At 41.3% G+C, this 19,307-nt stretch overlaps 2 protein-coding genes across 6 annotated transcripts in view; one reads left to right on the forward strand and one right to left on the reverse strand.

Moving 5' to 3' along the window:
- Positions 1-19,307, reverse strand: part of KATNAL2 (katanin catalytic subunit A1 like 2) — a 90,865-nt gene that overhangs the window by 58,921 nt on the left and 12,637 nt on the right. The gene's annotated exons all lie outside the window — the stretch shown is intronic.
- On the forward strand, positions 1,881-18,449 carry LOC101279532 (elongin-A-like). Its single transcript, XM_033421572.2, is given in 5 exon segments — positions 1,881-1,944; positions 16,081-16,380; positions 16,383-16,976; positions 16,979-17,827; positions 17,830-18,449. Coding segments are annotated over 5 exon segments (2,427 nt in total).

The raw sequence follows: 19,307 nt of genomic DNA on the forward strand, positions 1-19,307 counted from the left end.
GTGTGGGCAGCTTTCCACTCAATTTTTTTTTTTTTGCGGTACGCGGGCCTCTCACTGTTGTGGCCTCTCCCGCTGTGGAGCACAGGCTCTGGACGCGCAGGCTCAGTGGCCATGGCTCACGGGCCCAGCCGCTCCACGGCCTGTGGGATCTTCCCAGACCGGGGCATGAACCCATGTCCCCTGCATTTGCAGGCGGACTCTCAACCACTGCGCCACCAGGGAAGCCCTTTCCACTCAATTTTGCTGTGAAACCAAAACTAATCTAAAAAAGTGTCTATTTTTTAAACTATTAACTGACTTTTAAACAAATATATCGGACTTAATATATTTAAATGGAGTCACCCTTCAACGTAGTTACCTCAGCAGGTCATGCTTTTATTCCATTGCTCAAAATATTTCTGAAACTCCTCTTTTAAAATTGTCTTCAAGGTAGATTAATGACCACAGTCTTCCCCAGCCCACATTTACAAAAATAATATGTGGCCCTGTAGAAAACTGGGACAATGCATAAAGGCACAAGAAAAAAATTAGATGTTTTGGTCACATTCTTTCCATCTTCTTACAAAATAGGCTTCTCATGTGTTTTGATAACCTGTGCTTTTTCTTCTTAAAAATATCAATACTTTGTAAATATTTTTCCCAGTTATTAGAAGTTTTTCTAAAACATGACTTTTAATGACTGCAGAGAATGCACCGTAACTTAATCACCCCTCAGCTGTTGGAGAGTCCTCTTATTTGAAGTAGTGCCTCACTAAATTTAAGAACGCACTTTATTAGCAGTTTTGACTCTTTCTAAAATCCAAATTTGCCCTCAAGGACAGATCTGATAACATCTGGAGAGCTTTAAAATTGTATGACAGGTCATTCTTAAAAACTGACCTTTGGTACATTTCTACCTCTGTCCTTGAAGAAACCCCTTTTGTCCGAGTGAGTTAAAAAACCTGAAAGCAACTTACCAAGACGAGTTAAAGACTCCAGAAGGCAATTACAGTTATCTTCTTTGCTATGTTTTTATTATTATGAAATATATAATTCATATAGAAGAATGTATAAAACATCCATTCATTTATAATAATAATAATAATAACAAGCATCACCCTGGTTAAGCCCCAGAGCACCTTCAGTGTCTTAGAAACTCCCTCGTGCTGTTCCTTTAGGACGTTTCCCCTCCTCCCACCAGAGGTAACTTCCATCCTGACTTTTATGCTCATCACTCCCTTTTTCTTTATGGTTTTTACCAACTATACATCTGTAAAAAAAACAGTGTTTAGTTTTTACATTTTTGAATGTTATATGAATGGAATACACATGTATTTCTTGTGACTACTTTTGTTTCACAGTATGTAATTTCCCCCAAAAAAATTCATATCAGGGCTTCCCTAGTGGCGCAGTGGTTGAGAGTCTGTCTGCCGATGCAGGGCACACGGGTTCGTGCCCCGGTCCAGGAAGATCCCACATGCCACGGAGCGGCTGGGTCCGTGAGCCACGGCCGCTGAGCCTGCGCGTCCGGAGCCTGTGCTCTGCAACGGGAGAGGCCACAACGGTGAGAGGCCCGCGTACCGCAAAAAAAAAAAAAAAAAAAAAAAAAAAAAAATTCATGTCAGAGTAAGAGCTTAGGTATGATCCAGCTATTCCATAATATCTTCACTTCAATTATCTGCTTCCACAGTTTTTTTAGTCTGGGGGCATAATTTTACAGTGTCTTACAGGGTTGCTCTCTAAGGCTTCTCAAGTTAACTCTTCTCTTTCCCAGAAAACAGAAGTATAGTTAAGTATTTCTTCATGGCCCCCCAAGTACCTGGCATGGTGCCAAGTGCTAAGCAGAGACTGATATTTCTTGATAGGTCCACTAGAAAACTGTTTTTGTCAAACTACAGGTCATGAAATCAATGGGCTACAGCAGCATAGTTCAACGCAACAGAATTATCACAGAATGCATAACAGGTAAGAAGGCTTAGTATCGCTTCGTGAAACTTCTGTTGCGTTTGCATGTGTGTGTCCACTGGATCCCAGTCTAAGACGTCTCACAGTTGGTCACAGTAAAAAAAAACTTGAAAGCCACTATACAAAATGACATCCTATTAAGATGTCCAACACTGGCAGTTTTCCCTCATCTTTCTGAAGATGCTGACACAACAACTCTTGGTGAAGACTGAAGCCTTTCTAATTTACCAAAATTAGCCTTGGTAGTCAAAGTCTCTATTTTTCTAAGTTGATTTGCCTCGCCTGTAGTGCCATCTAGTGTATGAGGAAGGGAAGTACTTCATGAAATTTAGGTAGTTCCAAATTACTACTTACATAATAAAAAAGATGACAATCATCACAAAATTTAGTCCAAATCAAGTTTTCAAAATAAAACTGCATATTAAACAAGCAGTAATAAGATTGATGGGATATGTTTCTAAATGTCCACATTCTCAAACTCATGCTTGGGGGTTAGGCTCAGAACCGAGGTCTCTGGTTCCGGCCTGTGCCCTTCCCTGCATCAACTCCTCCCCTGCATTAACCCCTCCCATCAGTGTCCACTCCGGCCCCTGCACATTCACATCTGACCAGAGAGAAGCTGCTGTTCTAATCTGCCAAAAATTGTGCCAAATTTGCCCAAATTAAACAACCGTGGTTGCCAGTCTTAGCTGAGCTCACATAGCAACAAATGGTGTCTCTTACAATTCCTCAAACATAATCTCACAATTTTAGTGACCATTTCAAAGCAACTACTGGCTAGACCTCAGTTAGTTAGTCACCCTGCGGCACCAGGAGGAGTGCGTCTTGTAGGAGATTATGCCTTTAATTCCTGAAAAACACAGTCCTGCCGTATGTGAAGCCCATCCATCTCATTTGTACGCAAAGGTCTTTGAGAACAAAAGGATTTGAATTAAAGAGCCATGAAAGCCATGAATATCTCCAGAGGGACTGCACTCGACACTGACCAGGTCCACTTCCACCTGGTGTTTTGCAAACTGTGGGGTGCTCTGCCAGCCTCAGGTCAGTGTTTGGTGGGTACTTAACAGCTGTTAGTTGCTTTGTTCATATAGTTCAGAGACCCTCCATCCTTCACTCTGAAAGCACGTGCTTCTTCCTAATCTAAACACGCACTAATGCAAATGGTCCCTTATGACTAAGATGCTGAGAAAAAACAGCCGGGAGTGTTTTGCTTGTGCTCCTCAGTACGACACACACTGCACTGGCTTTGGCTGACAGCCCTGAATTTCCTAAAGGTGGTCACCTGGGTAGAGCCCAGATCAGATTTATACAACTATCACCATGATAATTTAAAAACATATTCATTACCCCAAAAAGAAACTCTGCACCCCTTAACCGTCACCCCCTGTCCTTAAAAGCCATAGAATTGCACACTTTAAATGGGTAAGTTAGACTTCCCTGGTGATCCAGTGGTTAAGAAGCCGCCTTCCAATTCAGGGGACGCGGGTTCCATCCGTGGTCAGGGAAATAAGATCCCACATGCCGCAGGGCAACTGAGCCCCTAGTGTGCCTCAGCTAGAGAGCCCGCACACCACAACTACAGAGAAGCCCGCACGCCACAACGAAGATCCTGCATGCCACAACGAAGACCCGGCACAGCCAAGAAAAAAAATCTAAAAAAAGAATCATCTTAGAAAAATAAAAAATAAATGGGTGAGTTGCATGGTATATGAATTATATCTCAATAAAACTGTTTTAAAATGCATAAAACAGGGAGAGTTAGGGAGAAAAAGGCTAAAACGAATGTAAATAATTTGAGCAATGTTTTGAGTAATATAAAATAAATGATATGACTGGAAATAGAAATGATTTCATGCAATATTTTGAAGTTATTCAAAATGGAAATGGGGGGGCTGCTTATCACCCACACTGCTGTGAGGGCCTCCTCACCACCCTGATGGTAGAGCCTGGTCATGTCTTGGGATGCGGCAATGATGCTTCTTTACTTGCTCTGATGACTTGGCTGTAACAAGCTTGCTGAGTCAATGTGGCTACAGGGTAGACTCCCCAGACAGAAAAGAAAACACAAAATCATCTAGGCAGATATTTCCTTTATGTTTTCTTTCTGGTGTTATCACAACTTGCAGTACACAGAAAATTTGAAGAAACCACCTTAAGTAGTGTTAATATTTCCTCAGTTCATTTGGAAAAAAATAAACTTCTTTCAAAAAGAATCTCAAAATTTTTTAACACAGAAATTTAAAAATTTTTATCCAGATAATATTCAGAGTTGGCAAGGTGTGAAAGAATATGTACTCAGATACAGTTGGTGGAAATATAAACTAGTACAACACTTTTATACAGCAAAAGGAAACATGCACATGCCCACTGACCCCGCAATTCCATACCTCACCATTTATGCTAGATCAATTATACTATATTATAGAAATACTTCACATGTGCAAAATAATAAATGTTCAAGGACGTCCAATACAGCATTATGTGTATTCCCCTCCAAAATTAGAAATACTCTAAAATGTCCATTAGTGGTTAACTAAATCATGATACAGGCTTACTATGTATCACTTTGCCCCAATAAAAAGAACGAAGTAGATCTATATACACTGACGAGGAAAGATTTTGAAGACATTGTATTTTCTCTCCATCCACTTACTGTCCACTCCCAAATAGAAAGAAAGTGTGAATTAAAGGTGACATTTAACTCTTTGACATAAATCACAGCAGGATCCTTTTTGACCCACTTCCTAGAGTAATGGAAATAAAATAAAAAATAAACAAATAGGACCTAATGAAACTCAAAAGCTTTTGCACAGCAAAGGAAACCATAAACAAGACGAAAAGACAAACCTCAGAATGGGAGATAATATTTGCAAATGAAGCAACTGACAAAGGATTAATCTCCAAAATATACAAGCAGCTCCTGCAGCTCAATATCAGAAAAACAAACAACCCAATCCAAAAATGGGCAGAAGACCTAAATAGACATTTCTCCAAAGAAGACATACAGATTGGCAACAAACACATGAAAAGATGCTCAAAATCACTAATCATTAGAGAAATGCAAATCAAAACCACAATGAGGTATCACCTCACATGAGTCAGAATGGCCATCATCAAAAAATCTACAAACAATAAATGCTGGAGAGGGTGTGGAGAAAAGGGAACCCTCCTGCTTTGTTGGTGGGAATGTAAATTGATACAGCCACTATGGAGAACAGTATGGAGGTTCCTTAAAAAACTAAAAATATGACCCAGCAATCCCACTGCTGAGCATATACCCTGAGAAAACCATAATTCAAAAGAGTCATGTACCACAATGTTCATTGCAACACTATTTACAATTGCCAGGACATGGAAGCAACCTAAATGTCCATCGACAGATGAATGGATAAAGAAGATGTGGCACATATATATATATAATGGAATATTACTCAGCCATAAAAAGGAACAAAATTGAGTTATTTGTAATGAGGTGGATGGACCTAAAGTCTGTCATATAAAGTGAAGTCAGAAACAGGAAAACAAATACTGTATGCTAATGCACATACATGAAATCTAAAAAAAAGGTACTGATGAACCTATTGGCAGGGCAGGAATAAAGACAGAGACGTAGAGAATGGACTTGAGGACACAGGGGTGAAGGGGAAGCTGGAACGAAGTGAGAGAGTGGCATGGATTATATAGACTACCAAATGTAAAATGGATGGCTAGTGGGAAGCTGCTGCATAGCACAGGGAGATCAGCTCGTGTTTTGTGACCACCTAGAGGGGTGGGATAGGGAGGGTGGGAGGGAGGCTCAAGAGGGAAGGGATATGGGGATATATGTATACATATAGCTGATTCACTTTGGTGTACAACAGAAACTAACACAACATTGTAAAGCAATTATATTCCAATAAACCTATAAAAAAAGTAATGTTTAAATTTGACAAAGAAAAACTTCGATTAGTACAAAAAGTTTAAAAAGAAACATTTCTCTCTTCACCCTATCCACTATTGTTAATTTCTCATGTAATCATTCTGAAAGGGGTTTATGAATATATCAACATATATATGCACAAATTCTTTTAAATTTGCAAAAAATTTTATCATTTTATATATACTGTTGGGCATCTTGCTTTTTCCCCCACTTAATAATATGTCTTGAACATCTTTCTGTGTGAGCAGATGCAAATCTACCTAATTCTAAGACATATGTAAGGTGAAAAATCACGGAAATACATACCCACACTCTTTCACTCATAGAAAAAGAAAGGAATAAACATCTAGATGTGCAGTTACCTCTGGGTAGAGGAAAGGGATGGGGGCACAGTGGCTCAATTTTTTATCCATAGACTTCTGAATTGTTTAACTTCAATACTTTGGCAAGTAAATAGCAAAGAAACACGTTGGCTTGGGTTCAACTGTTCACAGATCAAAACACTTCCAGGCTAAGGAATTCCATCATCACCTTGGCAGATGAGCCATTCTGACATCTGGGTTCCCTCCCCTCTCCTCCATCAGTAGATATGGGGGTGGGGTGAGAAATGTCCTGACACTGATGCTGGCCTTGGGTGTTCCATTCACTAGGAGGGAAAGATCCAGACAAAGTCACCCAAAGGCAGCTCCTCCTCCACACTACACTTCCTACTCCCATGTCCCCCTGAATTTACCTCCCTCCCTCCATGTGCATATACACTGAGGGAGAGAAACATAGGAGTCTTACTGTCCACTATCCCTAGGGAGAGCTTTGGCTTTCACAGCTGCCCTCACCAAACTTGAGCTGGAGGATTTGTCAGAATAATCTCCCTCAAATTCCTTTTGGAATCCCTGGAGAGTCGCTCAAACAGTGAACACCACTGACCTAGTGAACTCATGGTACATCAGGATGAATAGGAAGGCAAAGCTCTAATTCTTGGGATGGACTTCCGGATCCTGAGCTGATCTGAGCAATGTTGATCATATTCTTGAAAGACTATAAACAATCTATCAGAGGGACTTGTGCCAAGTTTTTATTATATTCCTGGAAAACGATAGCTGTCCCAACTCCAATCAGGAGTATTTCTAGGGCTTTATGGCTGGAATCACAAAGTTTGGCAAACAGTCCTGATCTCTACAGCAGATGATGGGGACTGAAGGATACTCTGGTTCAGTGACTTAGAATTGTTTGATAATGAGGTTGCTTCAAAAATGGCTTTCTTACCATGCAGACTGTGAAACAGCTTATAGTTGGGGTGCCCAGGCCTTAAAATAATAATGCTACTTCTGCTTTAAGTTTGATGGTAATTCAGAATTTAAGGAGAGATAAGAAAACTCTATTCAAATACCTAGTGTTAAGTATTTAAGGCGTGAGGTTACTTGAAACACAGAATACGGTCTTATAAATTTGTTAATTAAAAGTATAAAGTTTACCAGATCTATAACACCTTTCTACTCATGCCATTCAAATTATCATAGAAAATTGTCTTCTGAATTAAAAGACTAAGAATAGGCCACCACCAATGGTCAATTTAAACTGTAAAAGATGGTGTGCCCCTGAAATGGACACAATTAGATGCTCAATTAGTTTCTGTCTACCAAAGAAAGGAGGCCCAGAAGTGAGCATCTAACTGGGGTGTCTCATTTGTCTCTGCTTCAATAATCTGGCTGTTTTCTACTTCCTTCATTTCCTTTGTGGGCTACTGTGCAACAAAAGTGCCTACATTATCCAATTCAAAATTGAATCCTATGATACTGTAGCCTGAGGAAAAGAAACATTGAATATCATTCCTAGCTTTAGACCCAGAAGATATTTAGGAAATGTTACTGTATATACACCACAAACAGCATTAGTGCTTTTAATTTCTTTTTTATGGGTGCAATGGAGATTAATTTGCATGAGCTCGTTTCAATTTCTGTAATAAGATCTAAATTTTGCATTAAGCTTTCCATCTCAAAAACAAACAGTTAAAAAGGACACATTTCTTCTTTCAAATGTTTTCATTATAGTTCTATTTTACAGTCCTTGCATCTAATATTCACTTAAAAGCTTGAATATATATACCCATAGGTTCTAATTTGTTTCCTGATTATCTCCTGTTTCTACCAAGAAACTTCCCAAGTTCCAAATGCTGCACAACTTGACAAAGCACTAGAACTACCAGAAGGGGTATCTACAGATCCAGGGAAGGTATTTATTGTATTTAATACAAAATCAGAACAGGTCAGCTACACTCAGGAACAGTGTTCCATGAAGGGAGGCATTTGTTGTAAATCCTGAGATTGAACTGGTTATAGAATTGGGGATTTCAGGGAAGTATAAAGCCTACTGAAACACAGGGGACTTGCTGTGCCATGGCATTGTTATTAAACACGGAACTAGATTATGGACAGGCTACTTTCTAGTTGCAACACAGCTGCATGATGGAGAGATCAGACTGCAATCACAGTAAGGTGACACCACAGTCTCACCAGGGATAGAACAGCAGGTGAAACCTTGAGGAAACAATCAGACAACTGTAGAAAGGGAGATGTTCTCCAAAACAATTGGCATGGTTTCTTGAACAGGTTAGTGTCATTAAAAATAAAATAGGAGGGCTTCCCTGGTGGCGCAGTGGTTGGGAGTCCGCCTGCCGATGCAGGAGACACGGGTTCATGCCCCAGTCCGGGAAGATCCCACATGCCGCGGAGCGGCTAGGCCCGTGAGCCATGGCCACTGAGCCTGCGCGTCCGGAGCCTGCACGTCCGGAGCCTGTGCTCCGCAATGGGAGAGGCCACAACAGTGAGAGGCCCGCGTACAGCAAAAAATAAATAAATACATAAAGAATAAAATAAAATAAAATAAAATAAAATAGGAGAGAACGGCCAAGATGGTGGAGTAGGAAGACCCTGAGCTCACCTCCTCCCATGGGCACACCAAAATTACAACTATTTACAGAGCAACTAGTGATGAGAAAGACCAGAAGACTAGTAGGAAAGTTCTTCTACAACTAAAGACATAAAGAAGGAACCACAATGAGACAGGTAGGAAGGGCAGAGATGCTGTATAGTCAAGACCCATACCCGTGGGTGGGCAGCCCACAAATGGGAAGATAATTACAATTGCAGTGGTTCCCCACAAGGAGTGAGGGGTTCAAGCCCCACATCAGGCTCCTGAGCCTGGGGGTCCTGCACCTAGAATGTTTGGCTTTGAAGGCCAGTGGGGCTTACTTTCAGGAGAGCCAGAGGGCTGTGGGAAATAAAGACTTCATCTTTAAAATGCACACAAAATCTCACATGTGCTGGGACCTAGGGCCGAAGCAATAATTTGAAAGGAGCCTGAGTCAGATGCACCTGGTGATCTTGGAGAGCCTCCTAGAGAGGTGGGAGGAAACTGGAGCTCACCCTGGGGACACAGACACTGGTGGCAGCCATTTTTGGAAGCTTGTTCTACCACAAGGACACTGTTGCTGGCCAATGCCATTCTGGAATCCTCCCTCTAGCTTATTAGTGCTGGGACTGGCCCCACCTACCAGCCTGGAAGCACCAGTACTGGGACATCTCAGGCCAAGTAGCTAGATAGGTGGGGATAAAACCTCACCCACCAGTAGGCTAGCTGCCTTAATACCCCCGAGCCCACAGCTGCCCCGGGACTCAGTCCTGTTCCCCAGAACCCTCACACCAGTGAACCTGCACTAGCCCCGGGACCTCATGGGCCTCAGCCTCACCCACGGCAGGCTGCCACTAGTCCTGGGAACCCCTTGGCCCTGGGCCCATCCACCAGCAGGCCAACACTAGCCCCAGGATCCCCCCAACCCCAGGTTCCAGCCCCACTCACCAGCAGGCCAACACCAGCTTTAGGACACCCCAGACCCCACAGACAGCTGTGTCAGGAACAGGTCCCACACCAGCAGGCCATCTAGTGGATCCGGGACACCTAGCCCCACAACCACCATCCTAGAACCTGGCTCCACCCATCAGCGGACCAGCACTAGCCCCAGAACACACCAGGGCCTTGTACCCAGCTGCCCTGTGACCCCGCCTCACGCACCAGTGACTAGCAGCTTCAGCGCAAGACAGGGCCTGACAACAAACCAGTTTTTTAAATACATATATATATTGCTATATATAAACCAGCCAGGCATACCAGACCACCCACAGTAGTCAGCCTGTCACAACAGAAGGACCCACACAGCCCACATAGGGGGCACCCCTAGAGCATATAGCTCTTGTGACCAGAGGGAAGTGCATTGCTGGGAAACACAGGACATCTACAAAAGTCCACTTCTCCAAGGTCAGGAAACATAATCAACCTACCAAATATATAGAAATAAAAACAGCAAATTAGGTAAAATCAGGTGACAGAAGAATATGTTTCAAATGAAGGAACATGATAAAACCCCAGAAGATGAACTAAGTGAAGTGGAGATAATCAATCGACCCAATAAAGAGTTCAAGGTAGTAACTGTAAAGATGCTCAAAGAACTCAGGAGAAGATTGGGTGAGCAGAGTGAGAAGTTGGAAGTTATTAATAAGGAGTTAGAAAACATAAAGAAGAACCAAAGATAAAGAATACAGTAACTGAAATTTTAAAATACACTAGAAGTAATCAGCAGTAGATTAGATGATACAGAGGAATGGATCAGTGAGCTGGAAAACAGAGTAGTAGAAATCACACAAGCTGCACAGAAAAAAGGAAAAAAATTTTAATGAGGATAGCTTAAGAGACCTCTAGGACAACATCAAGGTACTAACATTCACATTATAGGGTCCCAGAAGAAGAGGAGATAAAGTGGTAGAAAACTTATCTGAAGAAATAATAGTAGAAAACTTCCCTAACCTGTGAAAAGAAATGGACATCCAGGTCCAAGAATCACAGAGATTCCCAAACAGGATCAACCCAAAGAGGACCACACCAACACATATTGTAATAAAAATAGCAAAAATTAAAGATAAAGTGAGAGATAAAAATAGCAAGAGAAAAGCAACAAGTTAAGTACAAGGAAACTCCCATAGGCTATCAGCTGACTTTTCAACAAAAACTCTGCAGGCCAGAAGGGAGTGGCAATGTATTTAAAGAGATGAAACAGAAAAACCTCCAACCAAGAATGCTTTATCTGGCAATGCTTTCATTCAGATTTGACAGAGTGATGAAAAGGTTTACAGACAAGCAAAAGCTAAAGGAGTTCAGCACTACCAAACCAGCTTTACAAGAAATGTTAAAAAGACTTCTTTAAGTGAAAAAGAAGAGACCACTACTGGAAATAGGAAAATTATGAAAGGAAAAATCTTATTGGTAAAGGCAAATATCCTATAAAGGTAGTAAATCAACCACATGTAAAACTAGTAGGAAGGTTAAAAGACAAGCATACTAGACTCATCTATATCCATATTAAGTATTTAAAGGATATAAAAAACAAAAAGATGGGAAATATGATGTCAAAAACAATAAACATGGGGGAGTAAAAATGTAGGATTGTTAAAATGTATTTGAACTTAAAAGATCAGCATCTTAAAATATATATTGGTATATATAAACCTCACGATAACCACAACCCAAAAATCCATAATAGATACACAAACACAAAAAGAGAAAGGAATCCAACCATAACACTAAAGATAGTCATCAAATCACAAGGGAAGAGAGCAAAAGAAGACAGAAAGAAAAAGAACTACAATAACAACCCCAAAACAATTAATAAAATGGCAATAAGTACATATCTATCAATAGTTACTCTAAATGTAAATGGACTAAATGTTCCAATCAAAAGACATAGAGTGGCTGAATGCACACAATAACAAGACCCGTATATATGCTGCCTACAAGAGACTCACTTTAGATCTAAAGACACACATGGACTGAAAGTGAAAGGATGGAAAAGGGTATTCCATGCAGACTAAAATGAAAAGAAAGCCAGGGTAGCAATACTTATATCAGGTAAAATACTTTAAAACAAAGACTACAACAAGAAACCAAGAAGGACATTACCTAATGATCAAGGGATCAATCTAAGAAGACAATTGTAAATATATATGCACCCCATATAAGAGCACCTAAATACATAAAGCAAATATTAACAGACAGAAAGGGGAAAACAGTATTACAGTATTACAGTATGACAGTATTACAATAATAGTAAGGTAATTTAACAACCCCCACTTACATCAATGGACAGATCATCCAGACAGAAAATCAATAAGGAAACACTGGCCTTAAAAGACACATTAGGCCAAATGGATCATATCCATATACATGAAACAGTCCATCCAAAAGCAGCAGAATACACATTCTTTTCAAGTGCACATGGAACATTCTACAGGATAGATCACATGCTAGGCCACAAAACAAGTCTCAGTAAATTTAAGAAAACTGAAATCATAACAAGCATCTTTTCCAATAACAACACTATGAGACTAGTAATCAAATACAAGAAAAAAATGCAAAAACACAAACATGTGGAGGCTAAACAATATGCTACTACACAACCAATGGATCATTGAAGAAATCAAAGACAAAATTTTTAAAACCTGGAGAAAATTAAAACAAAAAAACACTATCCAAAATCTATGGGACAAAGCAAAAGCAATTCTAACAGGGAAGTTTATAGCAACACAAGTTTACCTCAGGAGACAAGAAAAATCTCAAACAACCTAACCTTACACCTACAGGAACTAGAGAAAGAAAAAACCCACAAAATTAATAAAAGGAAAGAAATCATAAAGATCAGAGCAGAAATGAAATAAAGACTAAAAAAAGAAATAGAAAAGATGAATGAAACTAAGAGCTGGTTGTTTGAAAAGATAAACAAACTTGATAAACCTTTCGCCAGACTCATCAAGAAAAAAATAGAGGGCTTCTCTGGTGGCTCAGTGGTTGAGAGTCTGCCTGCCGATGCAGGGGACATGGGTTCGTGCCCCAGTCCAGGAAGATGCCGCGGAGTGGCTAGGCCCGTGAGCCATGGCCGCTGGGCCTGAGCGTCCGGAGCCTGTGCTCCGCAACGGGTGAGGCCACAACAGTGAGAGGCCGCGTACCGCAAAAAAAAAAAAGAAAAGAAAAAAGAAAAAAATAGAGAGGGCCCAAATCAACAGAGTCAGAAATGAAATAGGAGAAGTTATAACCAAGGCCACAGAAATACAAAGGATCATAAGAGGTAACTACAATTATATGCCAATAAAATGAACAACCTAGAAGAAATGGACAAATTCCTAGAAATGTACAATCTCTCAAGACTGAATCAGGAAGAAATAGAAAATATGAACAAACCAATTGCCAGTAATGAAATTGAAACAGTAATAATAATAATAAAAAAAAACTCCCGACAAACAAAAGTCCAGGACCAGATGGCCTCACAGGTGATTTCTACCAAGCATTTAGAGAAGAGCTAAAACCTATCCTCCTCAAACTATTCCAAAAAACTGCAGAGGAAGGAACACTTCCAAACACATTCTTCCAAACATGAAGCCAGCATCACCCTGATGCCAAAAGCAGACAAAGACATCACAAAAAACCCAGAAAATTACAGGCCAATATCACTGATGAACATAGATGTAAAAATCCTCAACAAAATATTAGGCAAAACAATCTTCAGAAAATAAGAACAAAGCTGGAGGTATCACACTCCCTGATTTCAAACTTTACTACAAAGCTACAGTCATCAAAACAGTATAGTACTAGCACAAAAACAGACACATGGATCAATGGAACAGAATAGACAGCCCAGAAATGAACCAAAACTTATATGGGCAGTTAATCTACAACAACGGAGGCTAGAATATACAATGGGGAAAAGACAGCCTCTTTAATAAATGGTGTTGGGAAAACTGGACAGTTACACGCAAAAGTATCAAACCAGAATACTCTCTCACACTATGCACAAAAATAAACTTGATGCATTAAAGACTTAAATGTAAGACCTGAGACCATAAAACTTCTAGAAGAAAACATAGGCAGTATGCTCTTTGACATTGATCTTTGTAATACTTTTTTGAATATGTCTCCTCAGGCAAGGGAAACAAAAGCAAAAATTAACAAATGGGACTACATCAAAGTAAAAGGCTTTGCACAGTGAAGGAAACCATCAACAAAATGAAAAGCCACATTCTGAATGGGAGAATATAATTGCAAAAAATATATCCAATACGGGGTTAATATCCAAAATATACAAAGATCTCATACAACTCAACATCAAAAAACAAACAACCGGATTAAAAAACAGGCAGAGGATCTGAATAGACATTTTTCCAAAGAAGACATACAGATAGCCAACAGGCAGATGAAAAGATTTTCAACATCACTAATCATCAGGGTAATGCAAATCAAAACCACAATGAGATACCACCTCATACCTGTCACAATGGCTATTAACAAAAAGACAACAAATAACAAGTGTTGGTGAGGATGTGCAGAAAAGGGAATCCTCTTGCACTGTTGATGGGAATGTAAATTGGTGCAGCCACTATGAAAAACAGTATGGAGATTCCTCAAAAAATTAAAAATAGAACTACCATATGATCCAGCAATTCCACTCCTGGGTACTTATCCAAAGAAAATGAAAACACTAATTAGAAAAGATCTATGTACCCCTATGTTCATTGCAGCATTATTTACAATAGCCAAGATATGGAAGCAACCTAATTGCCCAACAATAGGTGAATGGATAAAGAAGATGTGGCATATATATACAATTAAATATTACTCAGCCGTAAAAAAAGAATGAAATATTGCCATTTACAATGACATGGATGGACCTAGAGGGTATTATGCTAAGTGAAATAAATCCAACTGAGAAGGACAAATACTATATGGTTTCACATATATGTGGAATCTAAAAAACAAAACAAATGAACAAACATAACAAAACAGAAAAAGAGTTATAGATACAGAGAACAAACAGGTGATTGCCAGAGGGGAGCGGGAAGGAGGAAAGAAATAGGTGAGGGAGATTAAGAGGAACAAACTTCTGGCTGCAAAATAAATGAGTCACGGGTAGGAAATGCACAGTGTGGGGAATATAGTCAATAACTATATAATATCTTTGTAAGATGACAGCTCAAAACTGACTTACTGTGTTGATCATTTTGAAATTATATAAATCGAATGTATATCAAGTCATTATGTCATATAACAGGAACTAACATAGTATGGTAAGTGAATTAAACTTCAAAACAAACAAACAAACTCATAGAAAAAGATCAGATTTGTGGTTACCAGAGGCAGTAGGTGGAGGGAGGAGGAATTGGATGAAGGTGGTCAAAAGGTACAAGCTTCAGTTATAAGATAAATAAGTACTAGGGATATAATGTACAACATGATAAATATAATTAATACTGCTGTATTTATATATGAAAGTAGTTAAGACAGCAAATCCCAAGGGTTCTTATCACAAGGAAAATTTTTTTTCTATTTCCTTAATTTTGTATCTATATGAGATGCTAGATGTTCACTAAACTTGTGATAATCATTTCATGATGTATCAAGTCAAATCATTGTGCTGTATACCTTAAATTTATACAGTGCTGTATGTCAATTATATCTCAATAAAACTAGAAGATAAAATAAATAAAATAGAAATAGAGAAGGTAGGGGATGGGAGAAGCTGTGCAAATTCAAAGAGACATAGGGGATACAACCAGATACAATGCATGATCCTGTTTTGCACTCTGGTTAGAGAACTAGTTGGTTAAAGAACAATATTTACAATACAATTTCATTTTGATAAAATATACGGGTGTGTGCATGTATATGTATATACACACATAGCAAAGGATCTGGAAAGATATATGGATATACACCAAGGTTCACTGTTGGGTAATAATACCTTAGTGTATCTGGGTTGTGGGAATGTGGTGGTTTTACTTATTTATTCTGTTTGTTACCTATTATTTCTTTAAGCTTGACTTATTATTACATAAGTAATCATTAGAACTGTCAATTTATACTACTGAGAATATTGAAAACAAAATAAAAATAACTGTCAGGAATTCTTAGATCTAATAAATTCTAAGATTTTCAGTTTACTCACCCGTACAATGGGGATAATATAACTCTTCTTTGGTTGTGTAGAGGCTGGAATTAGTCGATGGCAAGCGCACAGCGCTAGGGTTGTCGTCACTGTTGATTGATTCCTGCTGCTCTCGGGACCCAAGTGGGACGGGGCGGCCCAGGGACTCCCGACTGGTGGTGATGTAATTTGGGCACAGCTCTCAGCCCCCTCAGGAAGGGGGCGCTGGGGCTTCCTTGCGTCCCGGACGCGCGCTGGTGGCCATTCCCGTGGGGGCTCCGCGCCCCGAGCGCCAGAGGCGGGGCCGCGCCGTGTGCACCCGGGGGAGCTCGGGGCAGGGCAGGGCAGGGCCGGGCGGCGGCGTCCGGGCACCAGGTTGCGGAGGAGGCCGTGAAGAGACCAGAAGCGCCACTGGCCTCGCCCGTTCCGGCGGCCGTTCTCACGGAGAGCGGGGTCGGCCCGATGGCCAGTCGAGGGCACAAACACCAGAGCGTCGGAAGCCTGGCCGGGACCTGGCGGCGCTGTGGAGGAGGCTGGTTCCAGTGGACGGAAACCCCGAGCCTGCCGAGAGGGACCTGAGGAAGAGCGATTCCCAACAGCCCCTAGAGGACGCTCCTTCGGCGAAGGAGGCGATGGAGGGGCACGGCCACGCACACCGCGCAGCCCGCAGAGACGTATCGCACGGCCGCGAGCACAGACCAGAGCTGCACAGACACCCCTCAGAGCTCGTGAGGCCCTGCCACGGGTCCCACGGCCGGGAGAGGGGCGAGGACAGAAGGCGGTGCCGCGGGGGTTCCCCAGTTTATTCTTCGGGGCGGGGATCATCTGGTTACAGCTGGTCTCCTCCTCAGTCTAGCCGTCCTTGTCTGATGTACGGGGACTGTCACAGACGCCTGGTGGAGGCCCGTGTTGCACAGCAGAGGCCTGGAGAAGGCCCCTCAGATGCCCGTTGGGCCAGACTGGACCGCCGCCTGGGTGCACCCCAGGGAAGAGGGGCTGGGAGTCTAAGCAGGGGACACCAGCCTCCCCACAGGGACAAACGCCTGGTCTATACCAAGGGACACGAGAAGTCCTCTGCTTTGACCAGACGAAAATCAGGCCTGGCCTTTCTCCACAGGAAAGGCCGCGGTCTCTCCCCCGGAACAGCGCAAACGAGAATCCGCCCTCTAGTGGTGTCGAGAAAGAGAAGGAAAGAGAGGGTCGCGGCATCCAGGTTTTACCTCCCTTCAGACAAGCTTCAGACCTTAAAAAGCGAAAGCACGAAGACTCCGAGAAAACCAAACTGGACAAAAACAAGCAGCGTCTCGACCGCTTGGACATAGCAGAGGGGACAAGAGGCCTGTTACCCAAGGTGAAAGAGAAGGTTTCCAATAACCAAAAGATTCAAGAAGGGAAAGTAAGACCTCCTCATTTGGATGGAAAGCCTGAGGGCTTCCTCCCTAAAGGTGAGGAGGTGGATATGGATAATGAATTCAAGCCGCCCACCATGTCTTTTGAGTCATACCTCAACCACAACCAGCCTAGGGAGAAAAAGAAAAAGATTATGAAAACTTCAGCCACTGCTCTTGAAGAAAAAGGACCTAAAAAATATGATTCAAGTGAAAACTTGGACTTGGTTCAGGAACTACCTAAGGTGAATGAAAACAGATCAGAGAAGCTGCAGCCCTCTGGAAACGTCTGGGCCAAGCTGGAAAAAGTCCCCACTGATGCACCAGTGTGGCCGGACCTCCCATTACCCAGGGTCCAGGCCAATGACCGTCCACTTCTTGCCTCTGGATTGATGTCCTCCTTACGACCAAAGCAAAAAGCACTGTCTTCACCCCAGGAAGAGGAAGAAGTTGGATTTACTGGACACAGAATGAATTCTAAGATGCAAGTGTTTTCTGGCTCCAAGTGTGCCTATCTTGCCAAAATGATGACCTCGCGCCAGCAGTGCATCTGGGTACTTAAAACAACATCAATTCAATCTTTAAAGTGGGAGGAGTCCCATATTCAGTTCTTGAACCCATCTTGGAGAGCTGTACACCTGATCAGCTGTATCGCATAGAGAAATACAATCATGCATGAGTCCAAGAAACAGACAAATTATGGAAAATTCACTCTCACCAAAACTTTAGGAAAGAAAGGCCAAAAGAGCACGAGACATGGCGAGAGATGTACATGCGGCTTCAGGATGCCCGAGAGCAGCGGCTTCAAGCACTGACAGTGAATATCCAATCTGCACAAGTCAATAAGCCCAAAGGCCAACAAGCAAAGATGATCCTTCTCAACTCTCTGGCCAGGCCACCTTCTGACGTTCGAAGGAGGCAGGAGAAGTTTGAAATAGGAGAAGCAGCTGCCCCTGAAAAAGTCAAGATCAAACCAGCCCTGTACCCCACAGGAACCATCCATATTCCCTCCAGCAGAAACAGCCTTAACCTCACCCATGAGGAGCCAGCCAGAGCCTGCTCAAGCACCACCAGTACCCACTTGCCGCGGGTAGTCTGCAGCAGGAAACCTGCAAAGAAAATCACCCCCATGATGGCCAAGACAATTAAAGATTTCAAGAACAGGTTCTCCCGAGAGTAAATTGAGGCCTTGCCTTGAAGCTGGAATTCCAGAGGAGGAATACAAGGGCAGTGGGTGTTAGGGAATGGGACTTCCAAAGGAGACCAGAATGTTTTGCTTTGTGGAAACTTTTGGACTCTGACTACTGTAGTTTTCAAGTGCTGTACCTGTGAGCTGCCATAGCCACTGCCTCCTGCCTGGAGAACACTTCAGAATTCTGAAGACGAGACGCCTCAGTCCCACTGATGATTTTAAGATTCATTATACTTTTGTTGTTAACTAGCCTCTTTGTAAACAATATGACATAGTCTTAACAAATATTATCCCCAGATTGTGTTTATATAAATAAACAAAAGTACTTAACATGAGATTTTTTTTTTACTCTCAGAGTAGATGAGGTCTTCTTGGACACAAACCCAGAAGCAATTAATTAAAAAGACTGATATATTTGACCACATAAAAATTTAGAAATATATAAAACAACAAGGTCGAAAGATAAACAACAAACTGGGAAAGATATTTATAACTCAGTTAACATTCAGAAGGCAAATTTCCTTTATATATAATAAGGCCCCACAAATTAATGAGAAAAAAACCCAATAATTTACTATAAAAATGGGCAAACATAGGAAAAGATGGTTCACACAAAAGAAAACACAAATGACTCTTAAATATATGACAAGATGCTCAATCTTACTAAAATGCAAATAAACATAATATGAGGGAGGTGGTGGTGGTGGGATGAATTGGGAGATTGGGATTGACATATATACACTAATATGTATAAAATAGATAACTAACAAGAACCTGCTGTATAAAAAAATTAAATTCAATTAAATTCAAAAAAAAAGAAAAAAAACCCATAATATGATACAAATT

The sequence above is a fragment of the Orcinus orca genome, chromosome 15 (assembly GCF_937001465.1).
Source record: "Orcinus orca chromosome 15, mOrcOrc1.1, whole genome shotgun sequence".
Classification (NCBI taxonomy): domain Eukaryota; kingdom Metazoa; phylum Chordata; class Mammalia; order Artiodactyla; family Delphinidae; genus Orcinus; species Orcinus orca.